At 34.2% G+C, this 25,446-nt stretch overlaps 1 protein-coding gene across 5 annotated transcripts in view; it reads left to right on the top strand.

The window, feature by feature from the left end:
• Window positions 1–25,446, top strand: part of Gug (arginine-glutamic acid dipeptide repeats grunge) — a 565,908-nt gene that overhangs the window by 271,434 nt on the left and 269,028 nt on the right. For all 5 annotated transcript variants that reach the window (XM_090408198.1, XM_090408202.1, XM_090408199.1 and 2 more), the window contains one exon: window positions 23,425–23,521. In XM_090408198.1, coding sequence (XP_090264324.1) covers window positions 23,425–23,521 — 97 coding nt within the window. The remainder of the gene's footprint in view (window positions 1–23,424; window positions 23,522–25,446) is intronic.

The raw sequence follows: 25,446 nt of genomic DNA, 5'->3' as shown, positions 1-25,446 counted from the left end.
TTGTTTATTTTTATTATGAAAAACTGTATGAACTTTTTTGGTTACCTGATACATCAGAAATACATCAGATATTTCTTTTATGGAGTAAATGAAGTATTACTGTGAAAATTAATTCACCCTAATCAACTACACCCATATAATACTCTGATTTCATATTTATAACAGTCACAGTTTGAACTTTAGTGTAAAAAAAAATATCTGATCACACCCAAATCTTCAACTGAAATTGAGGCCATAAAATCTTTGGGGTGTAATAAGCAGCTCATCATAACTAAAGCAGGCAAAGGAAAAGCTGTAGTAATCATAAATTAAATGTGCAGCAGAAACATTCAGTTATTTTTGAAGGTGGTGGGAAAAGAAGTATACTACAGATATTTTAGATTATAGTTTATTTTCAGGAAAAAATAAGAGAATTACAAGAGAATAAAACTTTTTTTTTTTTTTTGAAAGCATGTATCTAAACAATTTAGTTAAAACAATAGGAAAAGTATAGGTACTTCAAAAATGCCACATAATATTAAGTAGTATATATATAATTATTTTGAAATATTTAGTATATTCTTTTTTATACTGCAAGAATATACTGTATAAATAATAATATGCAATATTTTCTTCTTCATGGGACAATGTTTTCAAATTTTTTTTTTTTCACAATGTTTTTCAGTTTTTTCCCATCCAAAACAAAGTGCACAAAATGATTTTCTCACATTTTCTTGAACAGATCATTGAAAATAATTATAAGAATGATATTCTTTAGTTGCATTTTAAGTAGAGAGTTTTACAGAATTTTTTAATAACTGCTTTAGTTGTGGTTTTTAACAACTTTTAATAACTGCTTTAGTTAGCAGTTATTAAAACTGATAAAAGTAGTTTTTAATAACTGCTTTTAGCAGTTTTAATAACTGTTTTAATTTATTAATTTTTTCATAACTGCTTTAACAACTCTTTAGTTGCATTTTAAGTAGAGTTTTACAGAATTTTTTAATATATTTCACCTCACAATGATCATTTCTGGGAAATGAGCAAGTAGAACTTGCATCTCAAAGTACTGTAAATAACAAATTATTATAAATGTCATGATAGGTAGAAAGATTCATGCTTTGTTTTGCTGTTAAGAAAACTTTACAAGTTCAGAAGTTGTAACATGCTGCAAAATGATTTTTACTTAGAATTATGAATGAATAAAACTTAATTTTAGAATAAATAGTCAGTGAACTTTTTGAATTTCATGCATAATAATATTAATTTATAAACTAGTTGTTTTGTGATTATTGTTATCTTCAGTAAAGTTCTTTCAAGAATAAAATGCCCATTGAACACATAAGTGAAGTTGAACAAAAAAAAAAAAAAAAAAAAAAAAAAAAAAAAAAAAAAAAATCATTCTAGCTTTACTTTTCTGTACCCACTGATGACTGTATTCTCTCTCTCTCTGTGTGTGTGTGGGGGGGGGGGGGAGCAGTAGTGAAGTTTCTATTATTTTGACCTGCCATCAACAACAAACTATAATTAAATGATAAAAAGACTAGAAATTTAAAAATAGGTTTAGTTTGGTCTGTGTAATATCCCTACTTAAAATTAGAGCTACCCTGCATGCTTTGAACTTTGTATTTCTTACTTTTTTTTAGCAATGGCTCAGAGGTATAACTACAAATGTGAGTTAATTCATGCCTTAAATTTCTTACCATGTTTCTTTAACCATATTGTGTACTTCACTTCCATGTTTTAGTGGACAAGAAAACACGTTGTAGCCTTTGGAAAAGTTAAGCAAAGAAGTTGGAAGATATTCATCTAGACATGAATATCTTCCAACTAAGCTACTATATGGAAATCAACTCTACCCTCTATCCTCTCTTCGAGCCTTACCACAAGTGCTAAAGTCTCTTAAGGCTCTGTCCTATCACCTACTTGCTTTCTCCTGTACATAAATGACCTACTCACAATAACTACCGATCCTATCCCCAGCTTTTTAGACAATGGTACTGTCCATTCATCCTGCTTATTTGACAAACCGTGCAGTACTCTGACATCCCAGGCTACAAGATTAGTGCTACAAGAACTAGTGCCTTAAACATTGATTTACATACTATCCTTCAATGGGGGTGAGGAAAACCTTATCATTTTCACTGCCACCAAATCACAGTCTTGCCTTTCCACATGCAAAAGAGATTCCAGTTCACCCACCCTTATCCTTAGTAATACACAAATTATCAGACAAGATTGATCTCCTTGCTTGGATTCACTTCAACCTTACAACTTCAATTTCACAGATGCAGTGTTTCAGCACTGTATCTTCTACAGGTACTTCCACCATCACTGCTCCGGTGAATTGGTAACCATCATTCCTCCACGTTTTGGTTGCATTTGCTAATACAAGAGCTGCAGCTGCCCAGCATCTCTTTTACGTGAAACTGCAAACACACTGAACTTTCTTTTATACTTCCTCTTTTATTCCATCCACCTTTGTCCTCTTGAATAGCTTTTCTCAGGAAGTATTCCCAAACTATAACCTTCAACTATTAAAATAAAAATAAATAATAATAATAATAAAAAAATAATAATAAACTCCTATCTCAGTTTTCATCTGTACCCTACACACACAGCACTAATGTACTTATAGGTCTCTCTTTGAACTTTTCATCGTCATCAGGGTGAAATCATGAGAAACTCAAGTGTAGAGGATATAGGAGAGAATGACTTAATTGTGAGTGAGTAAGGTATATGAGGAAATAAAAATAAACTTGATGTCACTAAGCCGATAGGATTTGGTGACATATCACTTCATGTCCTAAGGGAATGTTCTAGGGAATTAGCAGTGGCATTGGCATGCCTGTTTAATAAGAGTCTTACAACAGCACAGGTTCCAAGAGAGTGGAAAAAAGTAAAATTGTTCCAACTGCATAAAGGTGGTGATAAGGCTGTGGCTACAAATTATAGGCCAATCTATATCTGAAGTTGTGGTGAAAGTACTAGAGAGAGAGAGATAGGTAAATAAATAAATTTTGTGTGATGATACTGCGTTCCCCCTTTTTATGGGAGTTCACGGTGCCATCTAATCCCCCCCCCCAATTTTATCCGGGCTCCGGAACCAGCATAGGCTGACGAATCAGACCTATGGCTGGGTCAGTATTCCTGACTGTAATCCGTGTGTCCTCAGACCGGTTTGCCTGCTTGTGGGATGAAAAACACCAGATAAACTGGCGGAAAAAAAAAACTCTGCTGTTCACGCCCAAGACCGGCTAACTTGGCTATGGCTGAGGAAGATCCTTAAGCTCCTCACGTCTTTGATGGGAATCGAACCTAGGACACTCCTTCCCCAGGCATATGGTTGTGAAGCGCAAAGCCACTAGGCTAACCGCATGGACAGAGAGATAGGTGAGAATAGGATACAGAAATGGGTTGATAACAGCAGTATTCTCTGTGGTTGTCAGCACTGGTTTGTTAAGGGAAGATCATGTTTTACTAACTAACTTATGTACTATCACAAGGTGACAAATGTCTTGGACAAGAAAGATGTATGTACAGTGGTATACTTAGATTTTGCAAAAGCTTTTGATAGACTGACATGTGATGAGCTGTTAAATAAATTGAAATGGGTGGGATTGGATAACAGACTTCTGAGTTGGATCAGTGACTGGCTGTCAGATAGGTATCAGAAAGTTGTATATAGGGTGGAGTGCAGTATTCCGAAAGAGGAAGGTCAGTAGTGGCATGCTGCAGGGGACCATTTTGGGACCATTGTTGTTCAGTTTCTATATTAATGATTTTGGGATGGGTTTAATTGGTGATATGCAGCTGATGCATATCACGAGTCAAAATTTGCAGGTAATGCAAAATTGGGGAGAGCAATGCAGAATCAAGTACATGTTATGGCCTTACAGAGGATTTGAATAGATTGCACGAGTTGGTAAGTGGAACTGTCAGTTCAATGTTGCAAAGTGTAAGATTTTGAAATTTGGTAGCCAACGATTGAATGCAAAGTATACACATGGTGGGGAAACTTGAAAGGAGGTAGAGGAGATGAGAGATCTGGGAGTAGTGGTGGAGGAAAGAACCTGAAATTCAGGGGTCACATTGCACAAGTTGTGAAGATGTCACATCAGATAATGGCAATGATACGGAGGACCCTGATGTGTATAAATAAAGAAGTTATGATGCTGTTGTATAAGACCTTGTTCAGGCCTCATATGAGTTATTGTGCACATATATGGTCCCCGAGTTTTCATGGTGACGAGGATATGCTGGAGAGGGTTCAGAGAAGATTCATTCACAAGGGTGTGCAGTGGTCTTTGGAATGTGGAGTATGAGACATAATGTAAATTGCAAAGAGGAGGGGGAGGATATGATTGAGACATATAAGTTAGTCAGAGGTTGTTATTAGGTTAACATGGAAGAGATTTTTTTGCAGAATGGGAGGGTGGTAGAACAAGAGGCCATCCCTGGAAACTGTATAACGAAGGTGTGTGAGCATCAGAGTGAGGAGCTGGTTTTTTAGATGGTGAATGGAATGCATTGCCTGAGTTTGTTGTTAATGTATATATTGAATCAGTTTAAGGCACGGTTGGATGAGCTTTGTGTGTGATAGTGTGTACCTCTCACAATGAGTCTCTGACTCCATGGAGGTCAGATGCTAATAATAATAATAATTACTAACTTCCAATCAACAATATCCTCACAGATTTAATCTGTTATCTCTCTCTAGACTTCAACATTATCAGATGATATATTTGTCTTCTAAGGCACTTTTTATTGTAGCAGTCCACCCAGATCTTATTCTTCCTCTGTTCTTGTTGCTATTATCCTGGCAAAGAACACTCCCGAATGTTATGTCAGGCTCTTTCTTAATATCATTATTTTTAATATGATACTGTCATTGATGCCATCTGTTCACTCCTCTAATCTTTCTCAGAACTCTCATATCTGTGGTCTCTACATCGAGTATTTTTATCTAACCCAGCTGTGTATGTTAAAATTGGTTTGAACACTTTACCATCTTCGCTAAATAGATGAAACGTTTTACTTGGTCTGCAGGTTCTCTGTTCAGGTTGTAGTTAATGTTTTCAATGTGTCTGTCTCTTTTCATTGCTTTTCATAGTAAATTTATGACATCATTTATTGAAGTTGTAATCCTGAACACTTGTACTGGAATTTGAAGTATAACGTCATCTGCATGAAGAGCCGAGATTAACATCTTCAATTTCGATGTCAGGTTTAATGCTATTTTCAACATAATGTTGATCCATAATAGATGAGGAATAAAGGTGGATATAATGTGCACCCTTTTCTTACAGCTGAGTTCACATCAATCATGTATCTGCTTCAATTCTAACCGCTCATTTAGAGGAATACATACGTGTATTCCTGATTGCATTCCTATTGATTGTTTTCTTTTACTATGCTATCACTATTTGTTTCATTTAGAAAGTTTCATCATCATCATCAAATTCCTGCCATATACCTTCAAGGAGTGTACAGGATATGATAGTACTACATGAAAAATTTACATCATTAATAACTTCCTATCTACAATTTTCCTCCAAATCAGTCTGTTACTTGTCAAGACTCCAACATTATCAGATCTTATATTTCTATCTTCTAAGGCCTTTTTATTGTATCAATCCACCTATATCTTGGTCTTCCTCTGTGTCTTTTTCCTGCAAACCTGGCAGAGAACACTTGTTTTGCTAATCTTTCCCTTGCCCATTCTGTTTACGTAAACACTTGACCATACCACCTGAGATTAGCTCTGCTAATGCATTCTTGGATGCAGATAATGTCAAGTTCTTTCCTAATATCTTCATTTTTAATATGATATTACCATTGATGCCATCTGTTCATGCCCCTAATCTTTCTCAGGACTCTCATATCTGTGGTCTCTAGTCTTTGATCAGGTGTTTTACTTCTGACCCAGCTCTCAGATCCACAAGTTAAAATTGGTTTGAACGCTGTCTTGTATACAGCTAATTTTAGTGTTTTGACTAATTTCTCTCTTATTCCACATAAATTTATTCAATGTACTTCCTACCATACCAGCTTTGTTGATTCTGTTGTCTATTTCCATATTTAAATTACCATCTTCACTAAAAATTGTGCCTAAGTAGCTGAAATGTTTTACTTCTTATAGAAGGTTCTCCATTCACAATGCAGTTGATATTTTCAATGCGTCTGCCTATTTTCATTGTCTTTGTCTTGTTATTGCTGACCTTCATATTATTCAGTTTAGTCAGGAATCTTGCAGACTTTTAGCAGATTTATTTAGAAGTAAGCTTTTGAAGTAATTATTCCAGATATTAACAATATCTTTATCTTCAGTTTTCATGTCACCTTGATCATCTCTGATTCCTTTTACAGTATTCTTTTCTCTATTTTTAAGCTTTTTCAATATTATCTAGAATATTATGCCACCTTCCTAATATTTATGTTCTTAGCAAAGTCCATGACTTTTAGGCTAGTTTTACAGTGCTTCGCTTTCTTATATTGTCTCTGTATTCTCTAAGAGCACAATTTGACTTAGTTGTCAGTAATTTTCTGTATGCTTTCTTCCTTTCCTTCACTGCCTCTAACTTCCTTAGTCTATCATGGAGTTCTGATTTTTCTGTCCTTATAGACAATTTCACCACATATTTTTTGGCTGAATCATTCAATGTTTTCTTCAGGGTTTTTCATTGAATCTCCAAGGTTTTGTTCTTGATTTCAATCTCTTTCATTTTTTCTTGAATAATGTTTGTGTACAGTCTACAGCAGTTCACTTCTGAAAGCTGTTCAACTTTCATTTGTTTTAAAACTTTCTTATATGCTCTTCTTTTTAGTATGAAATTCAATTTTATCCTGCACAACACTAAATCATGATCTTTTCCAATTTCACATTATCTGTATACTCTTGTTATTAACACCTGACCCCTATGGAGTCTGAAGATCCATCACAGGAGGCAAACACTGTTACACACAAAGCTCATCAAACCATACCACAATGTTAGGCAAATCATTCCACTGAACAACCACTCTCGATGCAAAGAACCTGCTCCTTATTGCTCCCTGCTCACACCCTCCTTATACAACTTCCAGGTTGTCTCCTTGTTCTACTCTATTCTGCTAAAAATTTCTTCCACATTAACCTGGTAACAGTCCTTTATCAACCTAAACGCCTCAGTCATATTCCCACTCTTCCTACTATTCACAAAGCTTTGCAAACTGCATTTCTTCAATCTGTCCTCATATACCACATCCCAAAGACCAGTTATGACCTTAGTCAGTCTTCTCTGAACCTTTCCAATATATCCTCATCACTATGAAAACCAGGGGAACCAAATCTGTGCACAGTAATCCATACGAAGCCTAATCAAGGCCTTATACAATGTAACCAGCACCTCTTTAATTCTACAAATTATGGTCCTCTGCTGACTTGAGAAAATTGCTATCAGCTATAACATAGTCAATGAGACTTTTCTCTTCTTGCAGGTTCTCTCCGAAATGTGAATTTCTGCAACATTTTTATGTTGGAACATGGTATTAGTAATAAGTAGTCCAGAACAGAAATCTATGAGATACTTACTATTATTATTAGCTTTGCTCTTTTCTCCAAATTTTCCCCAAACATTTATATATGTCTGGTAATCATTTCTTACTCTCGTTGTCCAGTTCCCTGTTCTGATATTTGCCCACATCAGTCTACTTGATATTCAAGAACATTATCCATACTATATAGTATTCAACAATAATATTTATTGTTGAATACTATGGCTACTTGTAGGCAATTTTTTTTTGCTGGATTGAAAAAGTATATAGATGGTTTCTGTATATGAGTAGCTTAGTCGTAGTAATACTGTACATCTACACTTTTATTTTTTTGCCTAGTGTAAGCAAATGGATGAAAACAAGAATTTCTTGTTGAATATATTATACAGGGGAATAGGAGAGTATAAATGTCATTATAAACAGGTCAACCCTGTCACACAAACTTTCAGAAATTGGAGCAATTCCATGAGGGTCACAAGAAATATTTTGATGTTTAGGTTGGATGAAATTCTGTTTTATGTCTGGATAAATGTGCAATAGAAGAATCCAAGTGCAAAAAAAAAAAAAAAGGCAGAAGTGGGATTGGACAAAATGTTTGTCCTGCTCTGCCTCTCTGATTGGATCTGATACAAGTTTCCTGCATTTAATCACTTTTGAATCAGTTTTGTTGGTCATTTGCTTGTAACTGTTTTGAACTGTGGTATATGCATAAAGGGCAAATAAAGAATTGGATGAAAGTTTTTGCCTTGGCACACTCCTTGAAAAGAAATTATGATTTTTTCTTTTGAAGGAGTGAATAGAAATTAAAATTTTTATTTCTAGATAAGCAACAAAACTTTAAAGTGCAATTGGTTTCAAGTGGCTGTAATGCAAAAAAAAAAAAAAAAAAAAAGCTTAACAAACTAAGATCTAAATAAATGGGTTGCATGAAGCTTCCCAAAATTCGGGAAAACTAATTCTTAGATTTCCCACCCAACAGCCAATGATAGTTACCAGAACACATAGAGTGTGCCCCTCTTAGGACTTTAGACTTCTAGTCTTAACATAGTTTGCTTATGTTTCTGTGTTATTGCTATTTTTATACGTTGACCAGTTCCAATATTTAATTTTTGTCACTAAAGAAATCATCTGGATACAAAGAAATTATGTATTAACTGGCAAAGAAAATCCATTCCTCCAGTTTCAAGTTAACTTTAAATGACAACTGCAAAAATTGAAACAAAATAAAACAAAGAGCCTGTGTAGCTCAGTGGATGTGGTGTTTGCACACCACGGTGCTTGACCGCACGAAGGAAGACTCGGTTTCGAGTCTAGTCGGCGACTAGAGGAAATTTTTCTAAGCCTTTTTTCGACCGGTTCCCGAGTTAGTCGATCTCTGGCACAGGCAAACGGGTTTTTCCTCCTGGAAACTCGGGTTTTTTGTCTACTCTACTCTATTCTGCTAAAAATTTCTTCCACATTAACCTGGTAACAGTCCTTTATCAACCTAAACGCCTCAGTCATATTCCCACTCTTCCTACTATTCACAAAGCTTTGCAAACTGCATTTCTTCAATCTGTCCTCATATACCACATCCCAAAGACCAGTTATGACCTTAGTCAGTCTTCTCTGAACCTTTCCAATATATCCTCATCACTATGAAAACCAGGGGAACCAAATCTGTGCACAGTAATCCATACGAAGCCTAATCAAGGCCTTATACAATGTAACCAGCACCTCTTTAATTCTACAAATTATGGTCCTCTGCTGACTTGAGAAAATTGCTATCAGCTATAACATAGTCAATGAGACTTTTCTCTTCTTGCAGGTTCTCTCCGAAATGTGAATTTCTGCAACATTTTTATGTTGGAACATGGTATTAGTAATAAGTAGTCCAGAACAGAAATCTATGAGATACTTACTATTATTATTAGCTTTGCTCTTTTCTCCAAATTTTCCCCAAACATTTATATATGTCTGGTAATCATTTCTTACTCTCGTTGTCCAGTTCCCTGTTCTGATATTTGCCCACATCAGTCTACTTGATATTCAAGAACATTATCCATACTATATAGTATTCAACAATAATATTTATTGTTGAATACTATGGCTACTTGTAGGCAATTTTTTTTTGCTGGATTGAAAAAGTATATAGATGGTTTCTGTATATGAGTAGCTTAGTCGTAGTAATACTGTACATCTACACTTTTATTTTTTTGCCTAGTGTAAGCAAATGGATGAAAACAAGAATTTCTTGTTGAATATATTATACAGGGGAATAGGAGAGTATAAATGTCATTATAAACAGGTCAACCCTGTCACACAAACTTTCAGAAATTGGAGCAATTCCATGAGGGTCACAAGAAATATTTTGATGTTTAGGTTGGATGAAATTCTGTTTTATGTCTGGATAAATGTGCAATAGAAGAATCCAAGTGCAAAAAAAAAAAAAAAGGCAGAAGTGGGATTGGACAAAATGTTTGTCCTGCTCTGCCTCTCTGATTGGATCTGATACAAGTTTCCTGCATTTAATCACTTTTGAATCAGTTTTGTTGGTCATTTGCTTGTAACTGTTTTGAACTGTGGTATATGCATAAAGGGCAAATAAAGAATTGGATGAAAGTTTTTGCCTTGGCACACTCCTTGAAAAGAAATTATGATTTTTTCTTTTGAAGGAGTGAATAGAAATTAAAATTTTTATTTCTAGATAAGCAACAAAACTTTAAAGTGCAATTGGTTTCAAGTGGCTGTAATGCAAAAAAAAAAAAAAAAAAAAAGCTTAACAAACTAAGATCTAAATAAATGGGTTGCATGAAGCTTCCCAAAATTCGGGAAAACTAATTCTTAGATTTCCCACCCAACAGCCAATGATAGTTACCAGAACACATAGAGTGTGCCCCTCTTAGGACTTTAGACTTCTAGTCTTAACATAGTTTGCTTATGTTTCTGTGTTATTGCTATTTTTATACGTTGACCAGTTCCAATATTTAATTTTTGTCACTAAAGAAATCATCTGGATACAAAGAAATTATGTATTAACTGGCAAAGAAAATCCATTCCTCCAGTTTCAAGTTAACTTTAAATGACAACTGCAAAAATTGAAACAAAATAAAACAAAGAGCCTGTGTAGCTCAGTGGATGTGGTGTTTGCACACCACGGTGCTTGACCGCACGAAGGAAGACTCGGTTTCGAGTCTAGTCGGCGACTAGAGGAAATTTTTCTAAGCCTTTTTTCGACCGGTTCCCGAGTTAGTCGATCTCTGGCACAGGCAAACGGGTTTTTCCTCCTGGAAACTCGGGTTTTTTGTCCCGTAAACTCAAGAAAATCAACCGTAGAACCCACATTATTTCAGACATTAAATATATTGTGTTAGGGTTAGGGACCACGAGATGGTGGCACATTTGAGCCGTCTCTCTTCACTGCGGACCGCTTAATTAGTGATAGCCTTGGGCCATCTATCTCTGATTGGTACCAGTGGAGATTGAACTGCCCATTCAGTCTCCAAAAGTTAGATAGGGCTAAATGGCCTCGCCTACTCCCCGTATACGGGAATAAAAAGGCGTTAGCTGATTTTTTTTTTTTTTTTTTTTTTTAAAACAAAGAGAAACAAATTATGTTCATTAAAAGATAAACTTCAGATCCACCTCACAAATACATGGTTGGAGGTGGTCCAACGACAATGATAACCACTTCAATTTGCCAAACTACCTACTATTCCTAACACAATCTCAACTATTAGTTTCTTATTTCATTGCACTGTTTTCGTTCTATTAAACTTGAAGATGAGTATTAACAAACTGAAAGTTGAGATGGTGTTAGGAATAGTAGGTAGTTTGGCAAATTGAAGTGGTTATCATTGTCGTTGGACCCCCAACCATGTACTTGTGAGGTGGATCTGAAAGCTTTTGGAAGTTTGTCTTTTTTATGCACATAATTTGTTTCTCTTTGTTTAATTTTGTTTCAATTTTTGCAGTTGTCATTTAAAGTTAACTTGAAACTGGAGGAATGGATTTTCTTTGCCAGTTAATACATAATTTCTTTTATTAGAGATATTTGAATTAGCTATGTAAAAACATTGAAAACCTACTGTTTATTAACTTTTGGTACAGGTTTTTATGATGTTCCTTCACCAGAAAAAATGAATGTTTTAAGATGTTAAAATGAGAATCGACTACAACATTAAAACAATGGTAACATAACACTGTTGAACAGTTATTAGAGCACTTAATAACTTTCATTTCCTGTGTGGAAGGCAGGGCCCAACTGATTTTTTTTGCTACTTAATATGTTTAGCATGCTCTGCCATGTAGATTTCCCCAGAGTAACCAGTTTGTCCGTAGTAGATACCAGATGAGTAGTAAAACTTGTAAATTACTTACATTTTTAAGGAGGATGTGGAGATTTGGGGAGGATATAAAAATCAAGAGACCTTGTGTAAGAGAGCGAAAGCTACTTTTATTTCATATTGTGGCAGTATCATTACTATTCTATCCATTGCATGTTGAACATGTTATGTTTGAATATATGTCCTTGTTTTCTTGGCTATTTGAGGCTTACCTGGGAGGCTATTGTAGAATTTATTTTTTTATTTATGATGATTATTTTGCCTTTTATAATAATTTTGGGATAATATTATACCTAGAAACTTTTTCAAGGTTCTGTTTCTTTATTGTGCTTACTTCTCACTTCCCAGTATATGCAGATTTCCTGTAGACAGCACACACAAGTTTATTCTGGTCAGAGACACCCAGAAAATCAAGAAGTGAGTGGGACCTGTTGTTTCATAATTCTTCTCTAAGTGGGTGTGAATGTTGGCTAGATGGCAAAAATGTCATCAACATATTGGAGCCAAATTAAAAAAAAAAACCTCTATGACGACGTTTGCATGGTGTGAAGGCATTGAAATCATAGCTAAACTTAATCTGTTTTTTCTGAAGTTTATCACCAATGGGGAGTGGGGAGACATACTGCTTAGGCATATTGAACAAGAATTTAGGCTTAGATGCAAGTTTACACACTTAATACAATTTAATGGAATAACTATAGCACAAAGAGAAATAATTCATCATCATCATCATCATACGTATCAAGGATGTAGGCCTAGTATGGCCTGTTCCGGCCTTAGAAGTCATCGTTGAATCGTTTAAGAGGACGTCCTGGTTTTCTTTTTCCTAATGGCTCGTACTTTAAGGCTTGTTTTGGTAATCTTTCTGTTTTCATTCTTTGGACGTGTTCCATCCATCTATGTTTATATATTTTTTTTTATATTTTTTTAATATTTTTTTTTATATATTTTTATTTTTTTTATATATATATATTTTTTTTTTATGAAAAGACATCAAAATTTTCACTAGATGTTAGAGTTCACAGAGGATAGGAAATAAGCAGTGACCACTTCCTTGTTAAAATAAAATTAAGATTACCACCTAAATGGCTACAAGTAACAAGAACAGAAAGAAAAATTGAAACATTTGTTTATAAAACTAGACTATTGAATGACACAAATGTACAATGGCTATATGAACAAAGAGAAATAATTAAACAGCAGAAGTAAGTTTCTGTGGTTTAGCAGTTCTTTGGAAAGTTTTCAGTATTGAGTATCCCTGATGATGTAAGTCTAACATCATCAGGGGTACTGGTACATAAACGCGTTTTACACAACAAAAAGACTATTAACAATTAATTACACATATTAGATGTTTTTGATAACTTCACAACTGTTACCCGATATATACAATTAAGGAAAGTACCTACTGAATGGAAAACATCAATTCATAAAAAAGGTAATAAAGAAGACATCAGTAACTACAGATCCATCTGTCTATTAGCGCACACATAAAATATTCGCCAGAGTCATCCTAAACCGAATAGAAACCTCCTTCAACGAAAATTGCTGCAAAGAACAGGCTGGTGTCAAAAAAGGCTGTTCGACAATAGACCACATTCAAACTATTACTCAACTAACAGAAAGATGCAGAGAATACCAGATTCCACTTTGTCTTCTTTTTATAGATTTTAAAAAGGTATTTGACACTGTTGAGCATAACGCAGTATTCCAAGCTTTAATAGAACAAGGCATAGAAAAATCATACATCCAACTCATAAAAGATATCTACAAAGAAGGCACAGCAAATATCACCCTTTTCAGTCACCCGATTAAAATTAACTTAAGTAGAGGAGTACGTCAGGGTGATGTCTTATCACCTAATCTCTTCACATCTACTCTGGACAGCATCATTCGAAAAATTGACATGAAAGATGGAATAAACATTGATGGCAAAATGTTAAATATTCTATTATTCGCCGATGATGTGGTATTAATATCTCACTCACCCAAACTCTTAGAATCAATGCTGAATAACATAAGCCAAAACTGCCAAAAAATTGGATTGGAAATACACCTGGACAAAACAAGATGGATGAAAAACGAATACTGTAAAGATCATACAATCACTCTAGAATCTTTGAAAAAGTTGAAGAATACATCTACCTCGGCCACTCCATAAAAATGAATAATGATATAACAAATGAAATAGCAAGGAGAAAAAGAGCTGCTTGGATAGCCTTCAACAAAATAAAATCAACAATTACCAACCAAAACATGGATATAGAAATAAGAGCCCATCTTTTCAATAGTCACATCTTACCAGCATTAACTTATGACAGTGAAACATGGAACACAACTTTAAAAGAAGAACAAAGCTTAATAACAACTCAACGTGCAATAGAAAGAAGAATGTGCAATATAAACAAAATAGACTACGTAAGACACACAGAAATCAGGAAGAATGCTGGACTCACGGATATAATAAAAGCAATCTACAACAGCAAAATAAGATGGGCAGGACATCTTCCCAGAATGAGAGACAACAGATAGACAGTAGAGTTACAAACTGGTATCCGAGAGATACCAAAAGGAAACCTGGAAGACCAGTCTTAAGGTGGGAAGACCCAATGATTAAGAAAGTCAAAAGAAAATGGAGAAGAATGGCCCAAGACAGGAATAGCTGGAGACTCTTTACGACCTGCAGTCATGGAGAAATCCTGATGAAATCACAGGTCTATCAAGGTAATCACAACTGTTAAATATAATTGGTAAACCAGAATGTTTGTATGAGGCCACGTTCTACTCATGGTTTCTGTAATCAGAAATTTTTTACGAGGATGGGTGATTAGCCCATCGCTTAACCTTCTTCTTTTACCCTGGCTTAAGACCAGCATAGGGATGAGCATATGCTCCACTTATGGCAGAGTTGATACATAATACAAATAGTAAATTTGTTACTGTATGCATGTTGGCACATTTCTAGTTGTTGCAATCACGTTCTGTGGTATAATGCATGTTATATCCTAGGTCTGTAGTAGTTAAATTTTTGAGGAAAGCAGACCATACTTCACGTAAAATTAAGCCTTGATTTTTATTGCACCTTTAAATTTTCATGTAAAACAGTTATGATCATTATAATTAGATAAGAAAGTTTAGCCTGCATCAACACGAAAAAGAAAAACATTTAGATCAGTCTAAAGCTGTCATTAATCTTTCTTCCAAAGTCCCGTTTAAAATGGAAAAAAATCTCCTAATGAGAGGTTTTAATTTTGCCATATCTCCACAGAACATTCCAAAAGTAGACATTATAGCACAAATTGAAAAAAGGAATTTGCAATCTTCCTAGAGATTCAGCAGATCTCATGCGTATACAAACTTCAGCCTTATTGCTAAAATGTAAATTACCATGTAGAAACTTACCAAAATCAGAGTTATAGTGCTTAAAGAATTAAGATGAGATAAAAACATAGTAATAGTCAAGGCAGACAAAGTAAATACAACAGTGGTTATGAATTCAGATGAATATGCAAGAAAAATCAATAGGTATTAGAAGATTTCAATACCTATTCATCTTTAGACAGGTATCCCACATGGCATACACATAATAAAACCAATGACTCGATCACAAAGTTATCTATTTGGCCAGAAGAATTAAAAACAATCTTTATCATCAAAACATCTGTTAGTCCCAAGAATTTATGATGTGCCAAAAATACACAAAAAGGATATTCCGTTATGGCAATTGTAGATGGGAGAGATTCTCTGACCTCAAACTTAGCGAAATATTTGTCGAACCAAATATCACCACACATTGGAAAAACAGAATATTTGTAAAAAATAGTTTACATTTTATTGAAAAGGTAAAGGATTTAAATATAGACCCTTCAGACATCTTAGCAAGTTTAGATGTAGTCAGTCTCTTCACCAATGTACCCAGAAATGACACAGTGGATCTACAACGGACACTGTAGGACTATTCAAACACTGCATGGAAAACACTTACATATTTCAAGACAAATATTGAGAACAGAAAAGGACTTGCCATGGGTTCCTCCCTTTCTCCAGCCTTAGTCAGCCGGTTTATGGAAAATTTCAAAACTAATCCATTAAAAAAACTATCAGAAGAAACCAAAATGTTGGTTACGTTACATCTATGATTTTTTTGTCATTTGGTCGGGAATGGTGAATGAGCTGATTGCTTTCAAAGATTATCTTAACAACTTGCATCCCAATATAAAATTCACTCTTGAACTTGTGCAAAAAATTACTCTTCCTTGATATCCTTGTAAAGTAATTGAAGAGGAAAAAAGGCTATCATTTTCTGCATATAGAAAACCTACCGCAACAGGAATATTTTTAAATTCTGCTTCACATCACCATCCATTGCAAAATATAGGCATAATTAAAACTTACAAGACAGGGCATACAGTATATCAAGCATGTCAATTAAATTGAATGAAGAACTGCACTACCTGAAACAGAACCTCACACTTAATAGTTTTGAACTTGAGACAATCAGAAAAATTCTCAATAAATCTCCTTCAACTCCCTTACTTAAACAAGATTTCAAGAATGCAATCACGTTGCCTTACATCAAGAATGTCACAGACAAAGTGGCTGTGTTGCTCTGCGAGTACAACATAAAAGTGGCTTTTTTATCTTTACAAAAAATATCAAGATTCCAAAATCTCCACATCACCCCATTGAAAAAACCAGGTATCTATGAGATTCTCTTGTGGCATTTGTTATGTAGGCCAGACAGGAAAGTCGGGAGACATCTGTATGTCTGAACACATAAATGACATCACAAAAAGAAGAGAGCATAAATCAGGCCTGGCATTCCACATAATCACTACTGGCCATCAAGCACTTGGGTAAAAACAAAAATGTCATATTGATTGTGACTGTTTTACAATAAAATTTAAAGAAGCCTCGCAAATGCTAAGGATCACTGGCCATCAAGTACTTTGGTAACAAACAAAAGTCATATTGATCATAACTGTTTTACAAGAAAATTTAAAGAAGCCTCACAAATGCTTAGGATTCCTATACAATGCAATCAAAATCAAGGCTTAATTTTACATCAAGTATGGTCTACTTTCATTAAAAAATTTAACTGCCACGGACCTAAGATATAACACACGTGATACCACAGAACATGATAGCAACAGCTAGCAATGTTCCAACATGCATCATCAGTGGCTTTAACAGGCACTTAAGTGGCCACTGCCTTCCAAGTATCCTTGGACTTCCCAACCGTAATAAGGTGGTTATCCCTATGCATCGTTCCAACATGTATACAGTGATGAATTTACCATTTGTATTCTGGTTTATCGATTATATTTAACAGTTGTTTGACACTGAAATTATATCTGTTATCAGAAACATCTGATATGTGTAATTAATTATTAATAGGCTTTTGTTATGTAAAACTTTTATGTACCAGTATCCCTGATGATGTAAACAACTTGGGAAACTTGTCGGGTTTTAATTGATTATTTTTATTCAATGCTTTATTTATAGTATAATGTAGTCTCAATACCGAAAACTTCCCACAATTAAACGGTAGGTTTAATCGTTTCAATATTTTGTCTCTCTCATAGAGACATCTTCAGGAATATGATGTTAAAATTGTAATAACATACACAAGAAACATTAAGTGGAAAAAATGAAATTAGACTATATAAAGACTAGTCTTATGAGGGGGTGCCCTCTATGGGGGGCTGTTAGTTTGTGACATGTTAGATATGTTTGTGACAGAGATGAAATATTAAAACAATTATATCTGCTATTTAAATATTTCTCTTTGTGCTATACTTATTCATTAAATTGCATTATGAGCATTATTGAACAGTTTGGTAACAAAAGTGGTGAGTTCCAATGAAAAGTATAAGTTGTCATCTCTGGGAACATTCATGAACAAGTTAATAATATCAAGGCATGCTACATGGAGATAGATTGGATGGTTTCAGTGTCAAACAATTTGTCTTCTTGATGAAATTCAACAAAATTCTACATGTAGGAGTCTGTTTTGTCAATGTATGAGCTAGTAACTGAAAGATATTTAGACAGGTTCTGAAGTAGGCAAGTCCTTGACAACTACAATAGGGTGTAAAGGAATAGCCTTGTATACTTTGAGTGCCCTTACACAATTCATCAAACTCCTCTATAGATCATAGCTTTAGTAGCATCTTCCTCTCCCTCCTCCTTCCATATAAAACCGCTTTGAATTCCTTTCAGCTACATTAGATAGAGTAGTAACAGTATCAGACAGTATGATTATTTGTTAGCTGATGTGAAATTTGGTTGTCCAGTATCATGGCTTTCATACAAAATATTTTAAAGCTGTACCTTTGAAAAGAAGAAATTTTAGGTCTCAACTCTGAAAACATTATACCTCTTCTACGATGGAAACAATGGGAAAACAGTAATCCAGAATTGTGTTCTGATTTTTGTCTACACTAGGCTGTGAAACTCATCTATTGCCTATATTTAGTACTAAACAGATTTGATATTTCCTTTTGGAATCTGTGTGCACAGGATCCACACTGCACCCAGACTGCTTATGTTAATTTATTCTCAGATGGTGAACTGATATCCATTCTGATACCTTAGGCTTGTTGGCCAGGGAAGGTATGTATCCAGGCTTATACTAACAGGCCCACCTGTAAGTGTAAGTAGAAGAGTGTTGGTTGTTGCTCACTGTGTTTCACTGATGTTTAGCATATATCAGACTGTGGTGTCATGAGCATCAGTTTCTGTCAATATTTTAGACTACTAAGGATTAGACTACTAATCCAGTTATGTACTGCAAATTATGTATTCTGTTTGGCATAGAAGAACTCATGTATCTTTAAACTTATGTTTTTCTTTCCTGAATGTCATATTTCGCTCTATTTTAAACCAATATCTTCAGAGCACAGCACATGTTACAGTTTACATGCAACATGAGTAGGTGAAACAATTCAAATGGTAATGGACAAAAGATCTAAAGTCCTAATTTTGCACCCTCTAATGTTGTAAAAAAAGAAGTATTACGGTTATGTAACTGGTAATTAGTTTACGGAATTAACAACGCAAATGAAGTATATTAATTAAAGGTAACTTTAATGAATCACTTCTATATTTCGGCAATGTCGCATTGCCATCTTCAGGAACATAAAGATATGGTATGTGCACTCAGGAACTAACACAAAGCAAATGAGGAAGAAAGCAAGAAACTAATATTGTTCCTAAAGTCCTAATGGTGCCCTCTTGCAGGCTAATTTGGTAGTCTTGGCAGTTGGGCTGAAGTTCTCATAATGCAAGTCTCCCAAATTTGGAGCAGTTTCATGCACCCAAATTTGTTGAGGTTAGGAACGTTTTTTAGAGCTGCTGAAGATTCTTTGAATAATCTTTGGTATTTAAACTTGCTGCAATGAATTATTTTTGTTTTCTTCCAACGAATTTTATGGTGGGTATCTAAGGCATGGTCTGCCAGCCCAGAGCGGCTGTACTGGTGAAACCGGATGTAGTCTTGGTGTCACCAACTCAGACATAGGGAATAAGAATAGTGGTGTTTTATTCTTGTGTATTTGAGTTGGAAGAAGTAAGAGGGCCATGTAGTATTTTATCTATTTTGTAGGAGCTGTAGCCATTGGCCACGAAAGTGGCGAAGATATTTAAGTTTGATGGAAAGAGATGCATCATTAGAACAAATGGCCCTAGCCAAGTGTGTAAGTGGTGTTTTAAAACTACCATACTGTTGTGCTGGATGATGATGTGATTGTTTATGTAAATATCATCCTGTGTGTGTGTGTATGTTGATGTTGGTTTTCTATAAATGGGAAAAAATAGTGAATCATATGAAAGCTGGATGACTAATGTGTCAAGAAAAGGCAAACAATTATTAGATTCTTTTTCTGCTGTGAAGTGAATTTCGAGGTGTTGGCTGTTTAGGTAAATAACAAAAGAATCCAGGGTGTTTGGTCTGTGGGATCAAATGGCAAACACATCAACAATGTAACCACACTAAGAACTTGTATGTTGCTGTGGTAGATAAGTATTTTGTTTTCAAAGTGTTCCATGTAAAAAGTTAGCTGGGGTGGGGGGGTGCAGCAGTACCATTAGTCTGTTTCTAGATTTTTCCTTACCATGTAAAGTAACCTGCATGCATAGCAAGTTTGAATAATTCGAAGATATTAAGGGAAAAAAATTAGACTTTATAAATTCAAGATTGTCTATTAGTGGTAAATTAGTAAATAAAGACATGACATTGAAACCGACCATTATGTATCTATTTTTAAGGATGTGATTTTTAACCGGCAATTTGAAATAGACAGAATTTTTTTTATAAAAGTAGAGGAGTTGCCAGTAAAGGGGACAAGCGACTTAGCTAACTGCTGAGCAAGTATACAAGTAGAACTTTCTATGCTATCAACTATAGAGCATAGGGGAATATTAAATTTGTAGCGTTTAAAGGACCCTATAAATACATAGTGGTTAAACATGAACGGGTTTTTATTTTGTTAATTTTTTTGGGCCAAGAAGATGCCTTTTTCCATAATTTATGAACTTTTTTTTTTTTTTTTCCCTGTTGAGACATGGTGGGGTTTTGATCAATAATTTGGTGAGTAGAATTTTCACGTAGCAGTCCTGCATTTTTTTTTTTTGTTGTAATCCTCTTCATTCATGATAACTTGGCATTATCAGTAATCACAATATTTTTATTCTTATATAACTTTCTTAAAGCGGCTCTTTCAATCTGTGGTATATTGCTTTTAGGTGGTTTAGATTTGTTTAGGATGTTAGCTATGTCTAAACGCACATTATTAGCTATTCAAGATGGAAGATTGTAGACCCCTCATTCTATGTTCATCCTAATTTCTAGTTTTGGAACTTGTTTAGGTGTAAGTAACAGCAAAATTATGACTATGACTGAGAGCATTCTTAGCTTCTTCTCTAAGTACTTGTGACGATAAGTTTTTGACCACACACGATCACATTAAAGTTGTGGTTGGAGCATAGCATGTTGGCGCTGTTATAGGTTTTCAAATTTCTTCATGTTCCGTTTTTTACTTTTTTGAATTCTTTTTTTGCCAAACTTTGGAGATGTGATATAAGATGGTTCACAGTTCAGGATTTAGAACATTAAATAGCTTTTCATGTAGAGCCATTATAGTGCTATTTAACTTGGTAAGCTCTATGTGAGTAGCAGCAATTTGTTCCCATAGGAGCATCAAACTCACCTGTTGGTAAATATGATGTACTTTAGCCGAATGTAACTCTTCTTTAAATTTGAGAAAAGCAGGAATAATATTGCTATCATGATATCATTTCAGGAAGGCTAACCTGTTCAATTGTCTGGCTAATTTCATATTCATCTTGCCAAACTGTCTTGCTTTGTATACAATGTCATCTCCATGTAGGAACATCAATCTAATAGACAAGCATAAGTGTTGAACGTTATTCAGAGCTTATTTTAACAGTATTACGAAACCAAACCAACTAAATTCTAAAAAGAGATGTTTATTAACTTATATTTCACTTGATTTCAAACCATTATTTTCAGAGTACATGTTACAGTTAACAGGTGACAGTGAATAAGTGAAACAATTCAATAATGGACAAAAGATTTAAAGTTCTAATTTGGTTCCCTCTAATGTTGTAAAAAAGAAGTTGATCTTAGATTACAGTCTCCCAAAGTTTTGGCAAATTAATGCAACGATACTTGTTCAGGTTAGGAGAATCTTTCTGACCTGTAATGAATGGCTTCTATAAAGCACGTGACAAATGTTAACTCAATTTTTCCCATCTAATCCTGTGTGAAGAGGTGTCCAAAGCATGGTCTGCCACTCCAGACTTGCCATAATAATGGTAGCGAATGTATTTTTATGTTCTCCAAGGTGAATGTTAGTCATTTATGTTCTTCAAGGTGAATGTAATTTGGTACACCTAAAATTGGTGACAATATCTTTGTTAAATGATCTTGTACGTTGCATACTAAATAGTGCTTATACAGTGATATTTTGAGGATTTAAAACTGCTTATGTAATATTTCTCATATTAATATGCCTTCTTTTTCATCTAGCTAGCCTGTACAATTGGGAACACCAAATTAATTTGCTTAAATCTGTGTAGGTACAAAAATCCATCACCATTTGCACAAATTTAAGTGTCTGTACTATCTTGACAGTAGACACTTTAAATACATGTGCATCTGCAATGTGCTGATGTCACTATCAATTTGCCCCCACTGCACATGCTAAAAGTAACTAATTAGACTGTATTAGAGCAGTTGGAAGTATTGGGTTAGAGTAGTGTTGGAATGAAATCATTGGAGAAATTATTAAATAAAATCAGTGACAAGTACGATTTATCATATAATTAATTTTTATAGTATGTTCAAAAATTGTTGACTGTAAATTCGAAATTCTGAAAGCAAAATTTTTGTACATACAGTTACTAGGTATGTGCACTCACTTTTGACCATTGTGTGTGTGTGTGTGTGTGTGTGTGCACACACATATGCACAGGTTAAGGGAATGTTGCTCTGGAGATGTTACTAAAAAGAAGGCAGACTAACTGAATAGAAAAGGTTACAAACAAACAAGTACATGAAAGAACAAACTGAAAAAGAAACTTACTGAATAAGATTGTGAAGAAGAAAATAAAATTCTTAGATTATAACCTTAAGAGAAGGACTTACCAATTAGGATCATCATAAGGAAGAAGAGGAAGAGACTGACCAAGACATCATTATATGAAGATCATAGAACACTATATGCAAAAGTATATCCAGATATATAGAGATGCACAAAATGGGAATAAGTGGAAAATCATGGCTGTCAGCCTTTGAGAGATGGCACCTGAGTAAATAAGTTTCAAGAGAAGATGCTGATGTGATTATCAAACAAATGACAATATGTAGAATATACTTTTTTGTTATTTGTTTTGACTAGTGATAACAAGTGCAAGGTCTAGGGACTGTGAAGTAGTCAACCAGATCAGAAATTTATTTAAATTAAATGGACATCATGAGAGATGACTGTAATAAGTATTATTACAGTCATTATGTATTGGACGGATCATTTTTATCTCTTTAGAAACATAACTTCAGTAATGTCATAGAAGCCATTTTAAATTGAAAGATTTGTGGTATGATCTGAATACTTATGAATTATTTCGTTAAATTAACGTGAAACTTCACAATAGCATAGAAAAATATAATCTCTAAAAAATGTTCTTATTGGTAATAACTGTATGTTTCTTGATGGTTTTATTTCTTTCAATGTTTTTTTAGTGTGCCATAAGTTTTGTTTCAGAACATGAAAATTACAGGTCATCATCTGGTGATGACATTTAATTTTCAGATTGAAACATATGGTTTTTAAATTAAAAAAAATATATATATATTATTCACCCTTTTCCTTGGGCTACTGTGTTAATTTATGACACAAAACTTCATTTTTTTCTTGATGTGAATGTTTTCATCAGATTTTATTTATTATTTAAGTGTAATTCCAACTCATTTTTAATTTTGTAAGCATGATTATTGCATTATGTTTTCATATCTCTTTTAGATAGTATGTTATATGGCATTGCTTTTGGATATTTTGTCTTTCAGTCTCAGGAAAAGATCTTGTTTGTCAAGACCCACTAGTCAAAACAAGAGAGCTTTTTATATCAGATGCAACAGATACATATCCTGTTTCATCATTGAGGTGAGATTTGATATTATGCCAGTTTTGAAAATATCTTTTTTCACTTAATTTTTTTCTCATCATAATCTGATTTCCTAGTTACAGTATTTTTGAATTAATACTCAACAACCAAGCTGATCATATTCAAGATGGTTCAAGTCCAATGATGTAATGATTGCATTGACAATCTTCGTATGCAGTGTCTTCAAAAAGAAACACAGATATTGTTGATAGTGGTGTTAACTAATTGTGTATTTAATCATCATCATCATATATCTAATCATCAATTTACATTTGCTTTATGAGATTTTTAAAAGCACTTTAATGGTATGCTTGCTTCTATTTTAGACCATAAAGAACAAAAATAGCACCCAGCAGGGGAAATTTGTCCCTGTTGAACACAATTTTTGTTGTTAATTATCTAAAATAAGTAAGCATTATCATTAAAGTGCTTTTAGAAATAACAGTAAAACAGAAATTTGTCTAAAATACTATTTTGACAAATATAAAGTATCTCGTACTATGGTACCCAAAAATTTTCACATGGTGCCTGAATTTTTCAAATTCTATTTTGAAAATTTTACATTTCAAAATGGAATTTCTATTATGAGGGTCCATCTCTTTACTAAGGTAGAAGTTCCTATTTAATTTTTTTGTTTATGTGTTGTAAAATCAGAATAATGAAGATGCCAGTATCAATTTTTGCACTATCTTCACCCCTGTTATGCATTTTTGCAGGGATACGACACTAATAATTCATAATTTAAGGAGGTTAGTGCATGCCAGGTGCTTGTTTTAAGGATGGTTTTGAACTAAACATTAATTAATAGAAGAGGTTTCCTATAAAATTAAGCAAGCAAACAGCAAATTGGCTGCAGCAAGTAAAAATAGCATACAGTTGGTAAATTTCTTTGTAAATAATTTATCTCTAAATGTAAAATGAACTGATATTTATAGTTCTAATATCAATTTTCCCCAGTTTATCTTGGGGTTTTTCATCCCGCAAAGCAGGCACACCGGCCTTGAGAAATCAACACTACAGGACATAGATACACCTGGGTGTAGGGCTGACCACCTTGTCCTGTGAACAGTTTGAGGTTCGATGATTAATAAACCCTCTACACCGCATGGTAAAAGAGGGGGAAAAGAAGATGAGATGAGATAGCGATTTTCTTGAATAATACTGAATTGGTATATTAATTCAGGTATATTTGTGTTATTGGTATATTCATTTCTTGAATAATACTGAACTGTCTGAGAAAATAGTTGACCAGCTAACTTTAAAACAATGCAAATGTAAAACACTGATATCAGTTCTGTTTGAGGAAATAGTGATCAACTGATTTCAAGTAAGAAGGATAAACAACAAATTACATGATAACCACAGTGATTAACATTAATGAAATGAAAGCACAGATTAAAACTTGTCAGGTTTTAGTTTATTTTCATAAACTCCTTATATTACAGCATCCTCTCAATACCAATGACCTATGGTTATCCGACCCAGGAGGATGCCATGTAAGGACATTAGTCCTATTTTCAGTTAAAATTTGAATTGTTTTTCCATAATTAGTTCAGTGCTGTGTGCCTGTCACAGTTATTGTTGTGTGATCATGCTGGGTAGAAAACCTGGGAAATATTAACAATTTTAATAAATCTGATTTTCCTCTCTTGGTGTTGCTTATACTGTGAAGCATTATTATGATCTTAGATCTTTCTGTACAAAGACTTTCTCCTGTATTCCTGAGGGAAGATCGTATTTTACACCGAATGACTGTGCATGTAAAGAATGCCATCAGTTCACTGGAGCATCATAAAGATGTGATCCAGGGAAGGAAAAATTTGGCACAACAATTGCAGAAGCTGACAGTGGCATACAGTTATCATATTAGGGAGATAAGTTTCATGACTGAATTAAATTTCTTTGAATAATTGTACTCAGTGAA

Source organism: Typopeltis vanoorti, chromosome 18, assembly GCF_054136105.1.
Source record: "Typopeltis vanoorti isolate ZY-2024b chromosome 18, IOZ_Tvanoo_1.0, whole genome shotgun sequence".
In the NCBI taxonomy this organism is placed as follows: Eukaryota; Metazoa; Arthropoda; class Arachnida; order Uropygi; family Thelyphonidae; genus Typopeltis; species Typopeltis vanoorti.
Note: the sequence above shows the minus strand (reverse complement) of the source record. Positions and strands in the feature narration are given on the sequence as shown.